Source organism: Malassezia globosa, assembly GCF_000181695.2.
Source record: "Malassezia globosa CBS 7966 chromosome Unknown mgl_sf_11.1, whole genome shotgun sequence".
Lineage (NCBI taxonomy): Eukaryota > Fungi > Basidiomycota > Malasseziomycetes > Malasseziales > Malasseziaceae > Malassezia > Malassezia globosa.
Window position 1 is genome coordinate 79399 of NW_001849859.1, and position 14582 is coordinate 93980.

The 14582-nt window shown below is 51.6% G+C and overlaps 8 protein-coding genes across 8 annotated transcripts; 4 read left to right on the forward strand and 4 right to left on the reverse strand.

Moving 5' to 3' along the window:
* Positions 1-499: 499 nt before the first annotated feature.
* MGL_3922 (uncharacterized protein) lies at positions 500-971 on the forward strand (the record flags this gene model as incomplete). Its single annotated transcript, XM_001728876.1, has 3 exons — positions 500-505; positions 603-746; positions 807-971. The coding sequence occupies 3 exons, from the start codon at positions 500-502 to the stop codon at positions 969-971; spliced, it is 315 nt and encodes a 104-aa protein (XP_001728928.1).
* A 531-nt stretch (positions 972-1502) lies between these two features.
* Positions 1503-3377, forward strand: MGL_3923 (uncharacterized protein; the record flags this gene model as incomplete). The annotated part of the gene is made up of 1 exon (XM_001728877.1): positions 1503-3377. One exon carries the CDS (start codon positions 1503-1505, stop codon positions 3375-3377), a length of 1875 nt encoding a protein of 624 aa, XP_001728929.1.
* MGL_3924 (uncharacterized protein) lies at positions 3198-4230 on the reverse strand (the record flags this gene model as incomplete). The annotated part of the gene is made up of 3 exons (XM_001728878.1): positions 3198-3289; positions 3505-3674; positions 3821-4230. The coding sequence occupies 3 exons, from the start codon at positions 4228-4230 to the stop codon at positions 3198-3200; spliced, it is 672 nt and encodes a 223-aa protein (XP_001728930.1).
* Positions 4231-4514: 284 nt separating this feature from the next.
* Positions 4515-5647, forward strand: MGL_3925 (uncharacterized protein; the record flags this gene model as incomplete). The annotated part of the gene is made up of 2 exons (XM_001728879.1): positions 4515-5464; positions 5515-5647. 2 exons carry the CDS (start codon positions 4515-4517, stop codon positions 5645-5647), a joined length of 1083 nt encoding a protein of 360 aa, XP_001728931.1.
* Positions 5648-5857: 210 nt separating this feature from the next.
* MGL_3926 (uncharacterized protein) lies at positions 5858-7120 on the forward strand (the record flags this gene model as incomplete). The annotated part of the gene is made up of 1 exon (XM_001728880.1): positions 5858-7120. One exon carries the CDS (start codon positions 5858-5860, stop codon positions 7118-7120), a length of 1263 nt encoding a protein of 420 aa, XP_001728932.1.
* MGL_3927 (uncharacterized protein) lies at positions 7104-8822 on the reverse strand (the record flags this gene model as incomplete). Its single annotated transcript, XM_001728881.1, has 1 exon — positions 7104-8822. One exon carries the CDS (start codon positions 8820-8822, stop codon positions 7104-7106), a length of 1719 nt encoding a protein of 572 aa, XP_001728933.1.
* Positions 8823-9163: 341 nt separating this feature from the next.
* On the reverse strand, positions 9164-10387 carry MGL_3928 (uncharacterized protein; the record flags this gene model as incomplete). Its single annotated transcript, XM_001728882.1, has 1 exon — positions 9164-10387. The coding sequence occupies one exon, from the start codon at positions 10385-10387 to the stop codon at positions 9164-9166; it is 1224 nt and encodes a 407-aa protein (XP_001728934.1).
* Positions 10388-11987: 1600 nt separating this feature from the next.
* MGL_3929 (uncharacterized protein) lies at positions 11988-14514 on the reverse strand (the record flags this gene model as incomplete). Its single annotated transcript, XM_001728883.1, has 2 exons — positions 11988-12072; positions 12167-14514. The coding sequence occupies 2 exons, from the start codon at positions 14512-14514 to the stop codon at positions 11988-11990; spliced, it is 2433 nt and encodes an 810-aa protein (XP_001728935.1).
* Positions 14515-14582: the final 68 nt, after the last annotated feature.

Consider the following 14582-nt stretch of genomic DNA (forward strand, 5'->3'; position numbering starts at 1 on the left):
GCTTGCCTACTTACCTGCTTACCTGCTTCGACACGTGTGTCTTGGAGTTGGGTCGTTCCGATGTCGTATGCTCGCAGACCCGCTTCACATAGGGTTGGCATGGAAGAAAGCACGGGCGTGGTGCCAATGCCCACCTCTCCCTTTTTTTTTTTTTTCTTTTCCGCTTGCACCACGCCCCACACAGCCGCTGCTCTCACCCGGCTCTGCGCCGGTGAGGCTCCAGCTGTAGAGCCGCCAGCTCTCTGCTCCTCACCTGCACGCAGTGAGCGCCTCCACACCGCCACCCATTTCTCGCACGGCACCTGCCCGCCCAACCCCCTTCGGGTGTTGATGACATAATATATCACGTGGTCGTGCGCATCGGGCGGAGCTGGCTTGCCGCCCTTTTTTGTCATGCCCTCAGAGTGTGCGTGCGCCTGTCCGTTAGTCGAACAGTCTCGTTGATTCGAACTGGGCTCATCTTTGTTTGCTTGATCCGTTTGGTTTTTGGCTCGCAAGGATGGCGGTACGTTGACGAACATGTGCTTTGAACCTAAGCGCACGAATTTTGTCTTTGTTTTTTTTTCCCTGCTGAATGCTGACACTCGTTGTGCATTGTTTAGTCTGGTTTCGGTGTGAATGGAGGTCCATCGCGCTGCTTCTCATTCTGGCAAGACTTTCGCAAGTGTTACGTGTCGTCGGAGTCGCCAGCAGAATGCTCGCTTCTAAGAGACGACTACCTAGAATGCTTGCATCACACAAAAGAGGTATGTGTGTGTGTATGCACGGGCGCACGCGCAAAACATGGTGCTGACATCTCTGATTAGCTTGAGCGTGCAAACAAGATCCAGAACCGCATGATCGAGGTTCAGCACCAAGAGTCCAAGCGCGCTCGCGATATTGCCAAGGCGGGCGGAGACAATGCGCTGCGTCTCGGCTTCATTGATGTGAACGAGAGTCCCAAAGACACGCCGCAGGAATCCCAAGTCTGATGAATGAAGCTCTTGCCTATGTGTGTGTGTGTGTGTGTCTACGCATTTGTATGGATGTGACTGCGTACCGTCCTGATCATTCTTTGCTGTTGCCTCGTACATGGATGCCTGCGCACTCATGTGCATGTGTGTCGGCTCTGCGTATGCCACGCGTATATGACTTTGCCTATAGTTTGTATGCAAAAGAATCCATGCTTTTTGGAAAAGTTGTGCGCTGCTCTTGCTTACGCCACATTGTCGCCACCTTCGTCAACCCCTTCCCTTTATGATGTGCTCATCTTTGGCGTGGTCAGGAACACAGTTTCGCGCCCGCTTTTTTAGCACTCGCGGAACTACCCGTACGATGGAACACTCCTGCTCATCCTTATAACTGCCAATTCTCCCTTCACTATCGCCCGCGCCGCGCGAAAGTGATGCACCTCCACTGACCCCCCCCCTACTCCAGAATTCAGTCAGCCCCCACTCTCATCCAGGTTCCATGAACCAACCAGATCTGTTGCTTTTCGATTCTCTCGTCCCTCGCCGCCGCTTATGTGGCAAGGCACTGACACACATGCACTCAGTGCCCTTTCTATCGCTTTTGTTGTAACAGTATGTATCTCCTACACTGCGCGCGTGCTGGCTAGCCGCCGCATAGCTCTCGACGAACTAGACTCGCGGTCGTCCTCATCCTTTCCCATCTTGACACAATCGTCCCCGCTGCGGTCGCGATCGAACAGGCCTCATCCATTCTGCGCTTCCAAAGCGTCCTACGAATCCGTGCAGATTGTGCGTGTGTATTGGCCTATCACACAGACTGAGAATATAGGCTCGATCTACGGCTGGTCTTGGCAGTCGCACAAAAATGAATTTGTCGTGGTCGTGGCATGCGTTCATTCGCACACAGCTCCGCGCCCTTGGTCGTGCATACCCAGTGCACGTAGGCTGGGAGAGTGCATTCCAAAGCACAATTCGCCATCATCCACGTCCCATACCCAGCGCCAACCTGTGCTAGCAAGCTTGCACGAGCTAGGACCACATGTCATCCTATGCGACGCCGAGCTGGCTGTCAGGCCGCATCAGTTGTCTTTTTTCTTGTATGCACCACCAAAATTACTGTACGGGCAGTCTCTCACTCTTGGCATCCAGCACGTCTCAGATCCGCAAGCATCATTCACACGGCTTGAACGTCTTGTGGCCATGGATCCCATGCGCTTTGAAGAGCTCCGATCCCCCAAACGCACAGGCAGTTTGCGCATGGCTATCCAGTATATGAACATGGCCCATTATGCATGCATACATACCCCGATACCTCCACGCCGTGCATGTGTGCATGGTTTTCTCAATTATATGCCTCACTTGCGCTTGCCTATCTTGCCTCATTGCTGCGCAAAGTATTCGCTTCTGTGGTGCGTAGTGCAAAAGCGAGTCGCAGTTGCTACTGCATGGTCAAGATATATAATGCACTGGAATACTCTTCGTTCCCACCTCGAAACGGATGGGTCTGTGGGCAACAACTTGCATGCAATGCAGCATGCACAACAAACGAGCTGGAATGCTCTGTTATCATTGGCGCTTGATCTGGGTTTAGGGTGGCTCCTTGCGCACATATTGAGACGATGGCAAACTGTTCTCGTTGATACATTCCGCGCTCTACTCGCTTACGTGGACCAAGCAGCGTTTGACGCTCTTTTCAACTGGCTTGTTCATTGGCCCCTTGGAATCAAGTTGAACCACGAACTAGCTCTTTTTCTTGCTGATACGCTGGGAAGCATCACTTTATGGTATTCTATGCTGCAGAGACTCTTTGACACGCATGTTCCATGGTTTGTACATATTTGTATCGTGGCTTGCCGCATAGCCGGAATCACAGCCGCCATCGCCATGGTTGCAGATTGTCTGACGGTAGCGACATTGCACCTCCATGTCTTGTACAGCATTTTGGTGCATGTCTACGCATTCTTTCTCCACGCGGCCAGCGAACTATTCGACGTGTTTCGGGGTAAGAAGCGCAATGCTCTACATGGAGGGCGTCTTGACAATGCTGAACATGAGGTGGATCAGCTGTTTGTCGGCACAATCCTCTTCACACTCCTTGTATTCTTGTTTCCGACCGTGCTCTTGTATTATCTGGCATGTGCGGTGCCATTCTTTTTTGTACATTGTACAAAAACAATCATAAAGAAGCTGGTGGATATTTTCTATGACTTGCCTTTGTACACGGAGTGCATGCGCCACTTTGATGCATCATATGCCCCCGGGGGCATCTTGATTGACATTCGCCCGAGGAAGCACCACCTGCGACAAATCCGCGCAAGCGCTATAACAGTTCGAGAAGCCTGGGCACCCGTGGTCAACCATATTCAATCACTTGTACATTTACTACCGGACGCATATGCGCTGCTTATAGGAGCCAGGATCTCGTAGTTAACACCTGCAAGAGGATGATTTCTGCTCAGGTTCCGCTTGAGCAGAGACATCGATGGCTGGAAAATTGGTGTAAGTTGTATAGAAAAGCGACCGAGAGAAATGCTTATGCAGCCATCATACGTACTGTGATGGGGCGCAGCTCCATCTGTTTGGGCATCGTTTCCTCCAGGAAGAGCCTGTGCAATCTTTTTAAATAGCGGCATGACATTGTGCCCTGCCTTGGCGGACGTCTCCAGGAACATGACGTTATTGTACTCTTTAGCTCGCTGTTCGCCTTCCTCGGTAGACACTTCGCTGTCATGCGTTAGTATGTTCGGAAAAAAAAAAAAGATGCATGATAACAGTGTGCAGGCCCAGATCATGTCAATCTAGCAGGTGCTCAGGACAATGTCGGACCTGGCCACACTTGAAAAATACGATTACTTCACACGCATACATACCGCTTATCATTCAAATCTGTCTTGTTTCCAACCAGCGCAATGATGACTTCGTTACCTCGTTCCGCTCGCACGTCCTCGACCCATTTGGACGTCGACTTGAACGACTCACGATTTGTCACATCATACACGACAATAGCCACCGAAGAGTCACGGATATATGATGGAATCAGCGAGCGGAACCTCTCTTGCCCTGCAGTATCCCACAATTGCAGGCGAACCGTACGGTCGTCCAGATACATCGTCTTGGACAAGAAATCAATGCCGATTGTCGCTTGATAATTGCCATCGAACGTATCATACATGAAGCGGGTGATCAATGACGTCTTTCCGACAGACTGCTCTCCGAGGAATACAAGCTTGAACTTGCGCATAGCACTGCTGTAGTCACTACCGCCGCTCGTCGTCGCCATGTTGTCGTTGACTGACAAAGTCTATTCAAAACTTGCGCCTGACAAATTTACACACACACACACACTAGAAGCCTCCTACCTCTCACCTGCCTCTGACGAGCAGAGGCCACGTGCGCTTCTTACAAACTCGCCCCATGCGAGTGAACTAAATCTCTGTAGTACGCGTGCGTAACCGCCTCCACATGTTGATGCTGCATCCACCCGATTTGCGGAGGAGCGAGTGATGCGTTGAAATGGCTGAGTCTACCAGTCGAAACTTTGGCGCCAGAACTCATTCACCAGCGATGGGGCGATCAATAACACCGCGACCTGTGTCACTCGCGAATAGACCATCAAATGAAGTAGCAGCAAAGCGACGCGGATGGGTGCGTCGCCGCTCCAAAGATACCCCATCACATCTGGGTTTGGTCTCGCAGAATGTGAAGACATACATCTATGCTATATGGCGAGTCACGATTGTATGGCCTCTTTTATGCATATACAGAGTCACATATGCATTATTTCTCTCTCGCACATCTCATCGAGTTATTTTGCGCATTCTCATGCTATGTGGACTGCACATGACTTGCATGGCAATGGCGTTACTCGCATTTGGCGGTTTCTACTATGCCTGGGTACCGCAAGTCGAACTGTCCAAAGATGTTTGGCTTCAATATGGGAATGATGCACCATGGGCTGAAGTTCTGCTTGATTCATTCCCGTCTGATCCACCCGTCTGGCAGAAAGAGGCGAGGGTGCCCATGTTCGAGAAAGATCAGATGTACGACGTGTCACTCGGCCTGCGCATCCCTGTGAACCAAGTCAATAAGGAGATGGGAAACTTTATGGTAGAGTTGTCTCTTGTCACAAGTGATGGAATCATCCTATATGAGTCTTTTCGGCCTGTGTTACTTGTGCCTGACCCATGGGCTGTGCGCTGGACTTCACGCTTTTGGCGTATGTTGTGGAAACCTATTTTCAGCGAGCCTGTCGCACCGACACAGCTTGTACAAGTTCCTCTTCTGCGTCGTATTGTCCCTTATGCATCGCATGCACCAAATGCACCTGTGGTATTTCGTCAAAAAGGATACTTGGCATCTCATGCTATCGTACGAATAGGGCGTGCTTCTAACGTCGAAAAGAATACCTCCAAACAGTTGGAGAATTCCACATACACTCCCGTCACTCTTCACCCTAGCGTCGTGCAAATTGAACATGCAACATTGTGCTTTAACGCGTTCCTATCCGGTGCATCGTACGTATGGCCATCTTTGGCGATACAATTTTTCTAACATTATCAAACAGTTATCTCATGTATGAGTATCCAATTATTTCCTTGGGTGTCTTTTTCGTGTTTTTTTCAAGTATTGAAGTCACTGTGGCGGGATCCATATGGCTCGTTACATCCGCGTACATGTCATGGGGCATGTCCGATTAGAGTTGGCCGGCGACTCACTGTACCAGTGTGTGAATGAATGGGGCCGTGCGAGCCGAGGGGAGAAACGTTTAGTAAATATGATTAAGTACATAAGACAATGAATGTGTATCGCGTGCTGATGTCAAAAAATGTAGTAGTAAGAGCGACGGCTTTGCTCATTGAGTGAGAGCTGCTGCTGCTGTTTCAGCGAGCCTCGCTTGAGAGAAAGAGATGATGGCAGACGATCCAGAATCCTCTGACGCATCATTGACCTTGAAACTTGATTCGGCCTTCCGGCTCGCTGAGAAAAGGAGCGGTGATGATGCCAGCGTACTTCGTCTATTGCGCGAGGTAGCGCACGCGGCCGACGCGATGTCGATTATTAGTGCGAATGATCTCAAGGACGACATAAGCACACCGTCGCTTCGACTCTTCCTGATCCCGAGCTTGCAAGCAGAACTTGAGACGTGTGCCCGCATAGAGTCCCAGACTGATAGGTTGCAGCTGCGCAAGAGTCATGTCCAAGCGGCCATCGGTGCAGCGCGTGTGTTTTTCACCATCGCTCGCAAGCATGAGATCCTTCCGACATCATTGACAAGGCTCTTGCAGCCCTATCTCAATCCCGAGACGCCATCAAAAATGCTTTCGCCGGCAGAAAAGCGCATGAACAAAATCCAACAATACAAGCTTGAAAAGGCCGTGCAGGCGCAACTTTCTGTTTTTCGGGACGCATACCGATCCCGAAAAGCACCAAAGTCCACTCAAGAAGCCCCCTCCAATGTATATTACGACCTTCTTGTCATTCAGACAAAAGTAAAGACTAATGCAAGTGATCCAGCTCTCGACGGCGAGGACGATGGCGATGACGATGACGATGACGACGGTACAGACTTGGACCGTGTTGTTACGCCATCATATGAAGTGCTGCCCGTATCAGGATTACGTGGGTATTTGTGTCTACTGATTGTGTTGCATGCGCTACGCACGGCAAACACCATAGAGTCTGCGACGCAGGAACTGGAACTTTTGAGCCATGCACCGCCGCCTTCACTAACTGATGCGCACGGTCATTCAGCAGAGCCAGACAAGACATGGCGTCTTGATACAGGTTGGACGTCGGCATCTGCTGCTAATGGACCGCTTTTAAGCGAAACTGGGCGTCCACTTCGCCCTTTTACAATCACAGCCTCGAGCACAGCAACAAAGCGAGAGCAACTTGCCTCGGAAGTGTTTCGCCCCTCGCACCGATTACCTACGATGAGCATTGACGAATACCTCGAAGAGGAAGCTCGGCGTGGCAACATCATTCAAGGAGGTGGACATAGCCAGAGCCAGCAGCCAACGCCACGGGAGCAACGTGCGGAACGAGCTGAAAATGATGGCACACGCGATGCCGACGATGCCGAGGAAGAGGCTCGACAAGAAGCCATATACTGGGATTCTTTCAAAGAAAGCCATCGACGTGGTGAGGGAAATACTATGAATCGGGGCTAGTCGCAGTAGACGCATATCGGCTTGCATGCGAATCGATTGTACGTGCACGAATGCTGGGAGCGAGCCATTCGTCATCACTCAGCGTGAGTAGCGAAACATGCAGAGGCGACACTTCCACCTGGAATGGTGCATAGGGGACCGATTCACCGTCAATACTAATGTAATGACGCGGGTTCTTTTTCATGGCATTTTCGTATGGCGTGATGCGAAGTGCCTCGACTTTGAAGTAGTCCATCCCATGATCGAAAATGTGGTCGCCGGTCTCCCCACGCGTGGTTGCCATAATCTTTTTCATAGCGGATGAGCGTTGCTCTTGAAGAAGGACGTCGAAAAGGCCGTCGTCCGGGCAGGTATATGGAAAGGCCAGGAGACTTCGAGCAACATAAGGCACTTTGCCTGTATACACCGTTGAGACAGCTGTATGAATCCGAGTCCATACATCGGAAGGCGGATGTGATGCAGACGTGGGATCAAATGGCGTGGGCGACATGGGGAGCTCATCTAGCACAGTCCCAAAACGGAGTCTGTGCACGTCAGATGGTAGATCCTTTGTTGTGTCCACGTGCGTATGAGGCTGCATCTGTTCATGGTGGAGAATGGCACTAGAGTGTTGTAGCTGCCCATTTCGCTGCAGCACGCGAACAGGTGTCTGCCGGGCACATTCGTACATAGAGGCATGACTCGCCGTGCCGGAAGCACCAAAATACGCATCAACATGGATGGGACACGCCTTATTTCGCAAAACAGCAAATACATAGCCCAACGTAAAGCGTATGTCACCAATGAATCGCCATGCTTCTGTGCCGATATCGATATCTGCCATAATACCAATCGCCTGTGACATAAACGAATAGAATTGCACGTAACCACGCCCGTCCTTCGTTGTTTTCCGTAGCGTATACGGCCAGCGACCGCTTGATCCGAAAGCGTCCAGCGGCTGCGTCACAGCCATCAATTCATGCGAATAGGGCACGCCTTTGATCGCGGTCAAACATGCCACGGGGGCAGAAAATCCAATCTCTGCACCGTGCAAACTCACATACAGCCCATTTCCACTGCCTGCAGGTATAGGTACCAGTGGAATGGAAAGTGCGCGCACTGCATCATTGCGTGAAGCAAGGCCATTGATGGCTTCGTGCAATGTGCCATCGCCACCGACGAAGGCCATTATATCGTACCGAGACACGTCCAACGTGGTGCAAAAGCGAAATGCATCTCCACGCGCCGTAGTTTCAACAACGTCAAGTTCAAATCTCGCCGCTTGAAATATAGGCTTCGTCACATCTTCAAGCACATGCTTGGCATGACCCTTGCCGCTCGATGGATTGCAAATGACAAGCACTCTGCGCCTGGCTGGGGTGCGATCATATGCCTTTTTCATCATGGTATTCGCCCACGAGCTCCCATCATACGTGTGTGCGCGGAATTGGAACAAGGAAAGGCTTGCAACATGCTTGTTCGCGTGTCGTTGAGCCCATTGATCTCGCGTAAGGATCCGAGAAGCGTGCTCTGAGTGGCGTTTGGGAGCAAGAAGCGAAATCAGAAGATGTGGTGACTTCCACGACACATCCAGGACCAGTTCTACCGGAACCTGGAGCCACGTCTCCTTCTTGTTCAAAATGACCTCCAAGGTTTGGCCCACAAGACGAAGAGTGGCCGCTTTGCCTTGCACTGTGCCTTCGAGAGACACGTGTGTTTCCATGCTCGACGTCCAAGAGCTGAAAGAGTCACTACAGAACGGTAAGCGGTTCCAATTCAAAAAACTTCACGATGCGCCAAAAGAAACGGGAACAGCCAAAGAACCCAGGTCGGATTCTAATGCCGCGGCGATCGGCGTCTTGACCAGGTGATACACCCATTTTTTGGTTCGCGAGACGTTCGTTATGCACACGTCTGCATTAAGAGTGGAGGCGGAATTCAAGCTTGCGAACAAACTCCCAAGGCACACACCGCCCAAGAATAGAGACAGATCCATAGAATCTTGTGCAATGTTATGTATGAAAAAAAAAGTCGGTAGAGACGTCTACAGACGGCTATAAAGATTTATAGTTCGTCATGCACTGAGCTGGCAGTCTCCTCTGCCTCAGAACTGGCCGACGCGGCAGCCTGTGTGGCTTTCTCGGCCGCGTTGGCAATACGCTCATTCATAAAGGCCGAAAGGACATTGATCTTGCGCGTAATATCATCAATCTTGTGGCCCGTCAGTGCCGTAAGACCCTCTGCACTCTTGGCAAGTATCTTGGAAAGACGGTCACTCTCGCGCTGGACATATTCAGTGCCATCGCGAGTAATGCGGTCCATCACGCGCAGGTAGTAGTCGCCAGCAGATGCCTTGCGCTTCGAAGAAACAGCACCCTTCATGCCTTCGACGTATTTGGCGACCTCTTGGTGAATCGATTCGCGCGTCGCATCTGCAGCCGCATAGAAGCGGGCTGCGAGACCATCGAGAGCGGGCATACGACCAGCAAACTGCGTCAGAGTGCCTTCCTTGGTACGGAACGTGCCGCACTTCTCATTCATAAAGGCAAGCAGATCGTCGGCCGTGCGCTCCTTAAGGTATGGGCGAGGCCACTTGTCATCGGAGCCTGAAGGGAAGAACTTCAGCGTCGGGAAGCTCGAAACCTGGAAGCGCTTCTTCAACTCCGCATTCTTCGGGTCATCGACATTGACCTTCACCATCTGGCACTGGTCGTCACGCTCTAGTGTGCGTGCGACCTCCTCATAGACTGGTTCCAGACGCTTACAGTGTCCACACCAGGGCGCATAGAATTCAACGAGCACATCTAGCTCAGGATCCATCACCACACGATCGAAAGAGTCTACATCCAGTTCAAGTGCCGCAGGCGGACGCGGTGGCTCGAGGCTGCTGCGTACCTGCGACTGCTCGGTCACGAACTCGGCAAGTGCCTCCGTCGTCCGAGCACCCGAGTATGGTACGCCCTCTTGCGAGTTTGGTGGGAAGTACATCAGCGTCGGGAAACCCTTCAGATTGATGCGCTCACCGAGCTCGCGGTTTGCGTCTGCATCGACCTTGGCGATAAGTACTTTGTTCTTCTTGGTGGCAAACGCATCCGCAAGCTTTTCGTACTCAGGAGCAAGACGCTTGCAGTGTCCACACCAAGGCGCAAAGAACTCGACCATGACACCAATTGATTGGCCTACAACGGCATCATATGCCTTCGTATCGGTCAAATCCAATACATTCGAGGCTTGCACAACGGCAGCCACTAACACGAGCAATGCACTGAGAATCCACGCCGCGTGCATGTTTCGTGGAGGACACTAGTGGAACTGGCGGTTGTGCTTCGGTTCGGGGCGGCCAAGTCGGCCGCCCACGGACCCCAGCAGTGCAGCCCAGTCACATGGACTGGGGCCTGTGCGTGTGTCCTGATGACGTGGACCTTGGGGGTTGGCCGTGCGCGGCGCGGCCCGATCGGTCTCCTCTTATCGCGCAATGCAATTCAGGGCCTCATCACTCTCAAAATTGACATGACGACCTAATAAGGCGCATGGCCGCTGCTGTTCTTACTGACTGCCATTTGTGCTCACTTTCATGCTGCCATTTGTACCGCGTAGTGTTGCAGGTACTAAAAGAATACACCCACAAGGACATTCTGCGCTTGTGATACCTCATGTAAAGGCAGAGACGTCCGTTCCAAAGGACATGCGTCCTGTAGCATCAGTGTTGCTGAATCAGCTGTCGTCATGGTGGGCAGAGCGCCAGAACAGTAGGCGCCCGGATCCTAAGCAGGAAGAAAATCCAGTATTTCAAGCACAGTCTTCAACAGGAACTGATAAATATAATTCGCTTTCAGCACTCATACTTCGAGCTACGAACCAAGAGGTGCACGTAGCACGAATCTTGGCCAACGAAGGACTTCATGTGGCTGGGTGCAAGTCCAGTGCCGATATGTGTGCCGCCCTAGCATTTCTATACCCCTTTCATGTAATTCAGGTACGTTTTTCTACACACATATGCAAGGACATTTACACCGCATAAGCGTGGGTGCGATGCTTTTCATGTTAAAATCGCTCCACCCGTGCATGTTCAGGTCGTGTTTATCGTACGTATAGCGTATTCATTGCTCGTGTTAGCTCACGTCAGGAACATGTATCTGAACATGCATGTAATGCCTTGGATATAGCCGAGTGCGTTTTAGCGCTTGTTCAAGCGGCTGATCCCAAACATGTTATGCGCCTGTATGCGGTGTTTCCACCTACAGTGAATGGAGAGCCAATGATGACGACAGATCTGATGCATGATGCATTTGTGTGTGTGGATACAACGACGGCTACCTTGTTACTGCGTAACTGGGATTGGAGCTACTCGACGACGGCAGGCCCGCCTAGAACGACGCCACTTCGTTGCATGTCTTGGGACAGATACCAGCGATTGCGGATAGAATATGAGGCATGGCGCGCATCGATTGTACAACAAAACATCGAGATGGCGAAAAAAACTGCAGAGGACATGCGATCCTTGCATATGGTGCAACAGATCAAGCACTCAGAGAAAGAGGGAGGCTTGTCTCCACACTCTGCGACGCCAGGACAAAAGCACCTTCCGGTATCGAACCATGTCGACTATCCGCTTCACACGATAGTGGCACTGCGTATCTCACCAGAAGCAGCACCAAGCCCAAATACGCTCAAAGCACACTTCGCGGCAATGTCTGTGAATGCTATCGACTATGTCGACGTGCGGCCCGAATTGTCTGTTGCCTATATACGGTGTGCAGCATCAAGTGTGGCGTCGATGCTAGTAGAAAAACTTGGTGCACAATCATACATTCTGTATGGAGAGGCACAGGCCGCATATTGGGCGCAAGTTCCACAACGAGTGCGAAACGCAGCGAGCAAACGCAGCTTAAAATATACCTGTGCCAGTTGAAAGCGCAACCTTGGTCGCAGGCTCAGTCTTCATGTCTTGGCCATCGGCCGTGACAACAAAACTGCAATGGGTTAGTCAAGCACAAAACAAGGATGCATGTTGGTAGTCGCAGATTCATCTCTTTTGCCCACGGCCAACATCATTTGCGTACGTACGTTTCCGGATCCACTGATATCTTGGGTGTCTCACAGTTCAGTTTCATGTCTTTCTTGCCAAGACCGGTACATCCCGAAACAGGCAAGCAGCGCTTCCTCAGGCCATACTTGCCGACGTTCCGAATGCTTGCCATACTAACGAATGCTGCGCTGTTATCTGCTGCACAGACTGGCTGGAAGCCGAATGTCGGGCGCAAGTACACTGGTTGCACCGTCGGAATGGAGCCGTTCGAGTCGCCTGTGTTTGACATGACAAGCTGGCCTCCTTTGATGATGTTTTCTGGGCGTACACCAAAATGCTTGGGTCGGTATAGTACGAGGTCAGCGATCTTGCCTACTTCCACGGACCCAACGTGTTGCGAGATGCCATGTGCAATGGCTGGATTGATCGTGTATTTGGCCACATAGCGTCGGATGCGTGCATTGTCGTTGGTCAGCGAGTCCTTGCCATGCGAGGAAATGAGAGGACCACGCATCTCTTTCATTTTGTCGGCTACACGCCACGTCCGAGATATGACTTCGCCAATACGTCCCATGGCCTGGGAGTCTGAGCTCATGATGCTAATGGCTCCAATGTCGTGCAGGACATCCTCAGCAGCAATGGTTTCAGCCCGGATACGTGAGTCGGCAAACGCAACATCTTCCGCGATATTTCTTGACAGGTGATGGCACACCATGAGCATGTCCATGTGCTCATCGATCGTATTTGATGCATACGGTTGTGTTGGATTCGTCGACGCGGGTAGAATGTTCGGCTCACCGCACACTCGAATCACATCTGGCGCATGTCCACCACCGGCGCCTTCAGAGTGGTACGTGTGGATAGTACGACCGCCGATGGCTTTTAGTGTGTCTTCTACGAAACCGGACTCGTTCAGCGAGTCCGTGTGGATCGTACACTGAACATCATACTCCCCACACACACGAAGACATGTATCAATGGCCTCAAGTGTCGCACCCCAATCTTCATGAAGCTTCAGACCACCGCAGCCAGCCTCAATCTGCTCTCGCAGAGGAAGCTCACCAGAGTCATTGCCTTTGCCTGTCAGCAAGACATTCACCGGTAGTGTATCGGTCGCTTGGAGCATTTTTCTTATGTGCCAAGGCCCTGGAGTGCATGTGGTAGCTCGACTGCCAGCAGCTGGACCCGTACCGCCGCCAACCAACGTCGTGAGACCAGAGGCCAGACCCTCAATACACATGTCCATGGACAAGAAATGGGTGTGAGTTTCGACACCGCCAGCAGTCACGATCAGATTCTCGCCAGCGATTACTTCAGTGCAAGAGCCAATAATCATGTTTTGTGTCACATATGTCATCGTATCAGGATTACCTGCTTTGCCAATTCCAGCAATGAGACCATTCTTGATGCCAATGTCCGCCTTGATGATGCCCGAGTAGTCGACGATCAAGGCATTCGTGACAACTGTATCGAGCACATCAGAAGAAGCACGTCCTGGTGACTGACCCATGCCGTCACGCAAGACTTTGCCACCACCGAATGTCGACTCGTCGCCGTATGAGGTGTGATCTTTCTCAACGACTGCCCAGAGATTCGTGTCGCCAAGCAGGACACGATCATCTGTCGTCGGACCATACAGTGATGCATACGCCGCCCGCGACAGTGAAAATGGCTCTGGGCCCGGAAGTATCTCCGAATCGCCTGCCTTAATGCGTCGCCTGTACGTCGGGCCCGTCTCGACTACAGTCACACGCTTTTTCACACCTGGTTCAAAGCGAATGGCCGTGCCAGCTGCCACGTCTAGTTTATATCCTTTAGCTACCTCACGTGGAAATTCAAGCGCACGATTCACTTTGTGAAGAGGGAAATGTGAACCAACTTGAATGGCACGGTCGCCCGTATTTGTCATCTCAAGCGACAATCGACGGTAGTCTGGAAACAGCGTGATCGGTGGGGCAGAATCCAGCGCAATGATTCGACCTGGAACAGGTCCCTCTGGAGTGAAAATACGTGGGAACACATCTGGTGACGGCGCTTCCAGGCCTGAGCCGAGCAATGCAAGTGACAAGTTCCCCTCAGGCGAGCAAATTGGATCATGGACGCTCACAAGAAATGTTCCATCATTGAAAGTAGCTTCAATCATGACCTCTGGAATCGTCTGGGAGATGCCTGGAAGAACTTGCCGATACCCTAGGAGCGTTTTACCATACTGCATGAGCGACGCTACCGTGTACTTGCCAGAGCGGGCCATTTCCTGCAGCACTGCAGAGATCAAAGCAATCGCTTCTGTCTCATTCAAACGAATTCCACGCGCTAGGCGTGTTTGCGCCAGCAAACCAATCTCGCGCACGTACAGCTTATCGCGCTCCCGAGGTAGCAGATGCATTTGTGTGGAACGATACGAAGATAACACAAACTTCGCTCGATTGGCAATTAAATAGGGAAATGCGTGTG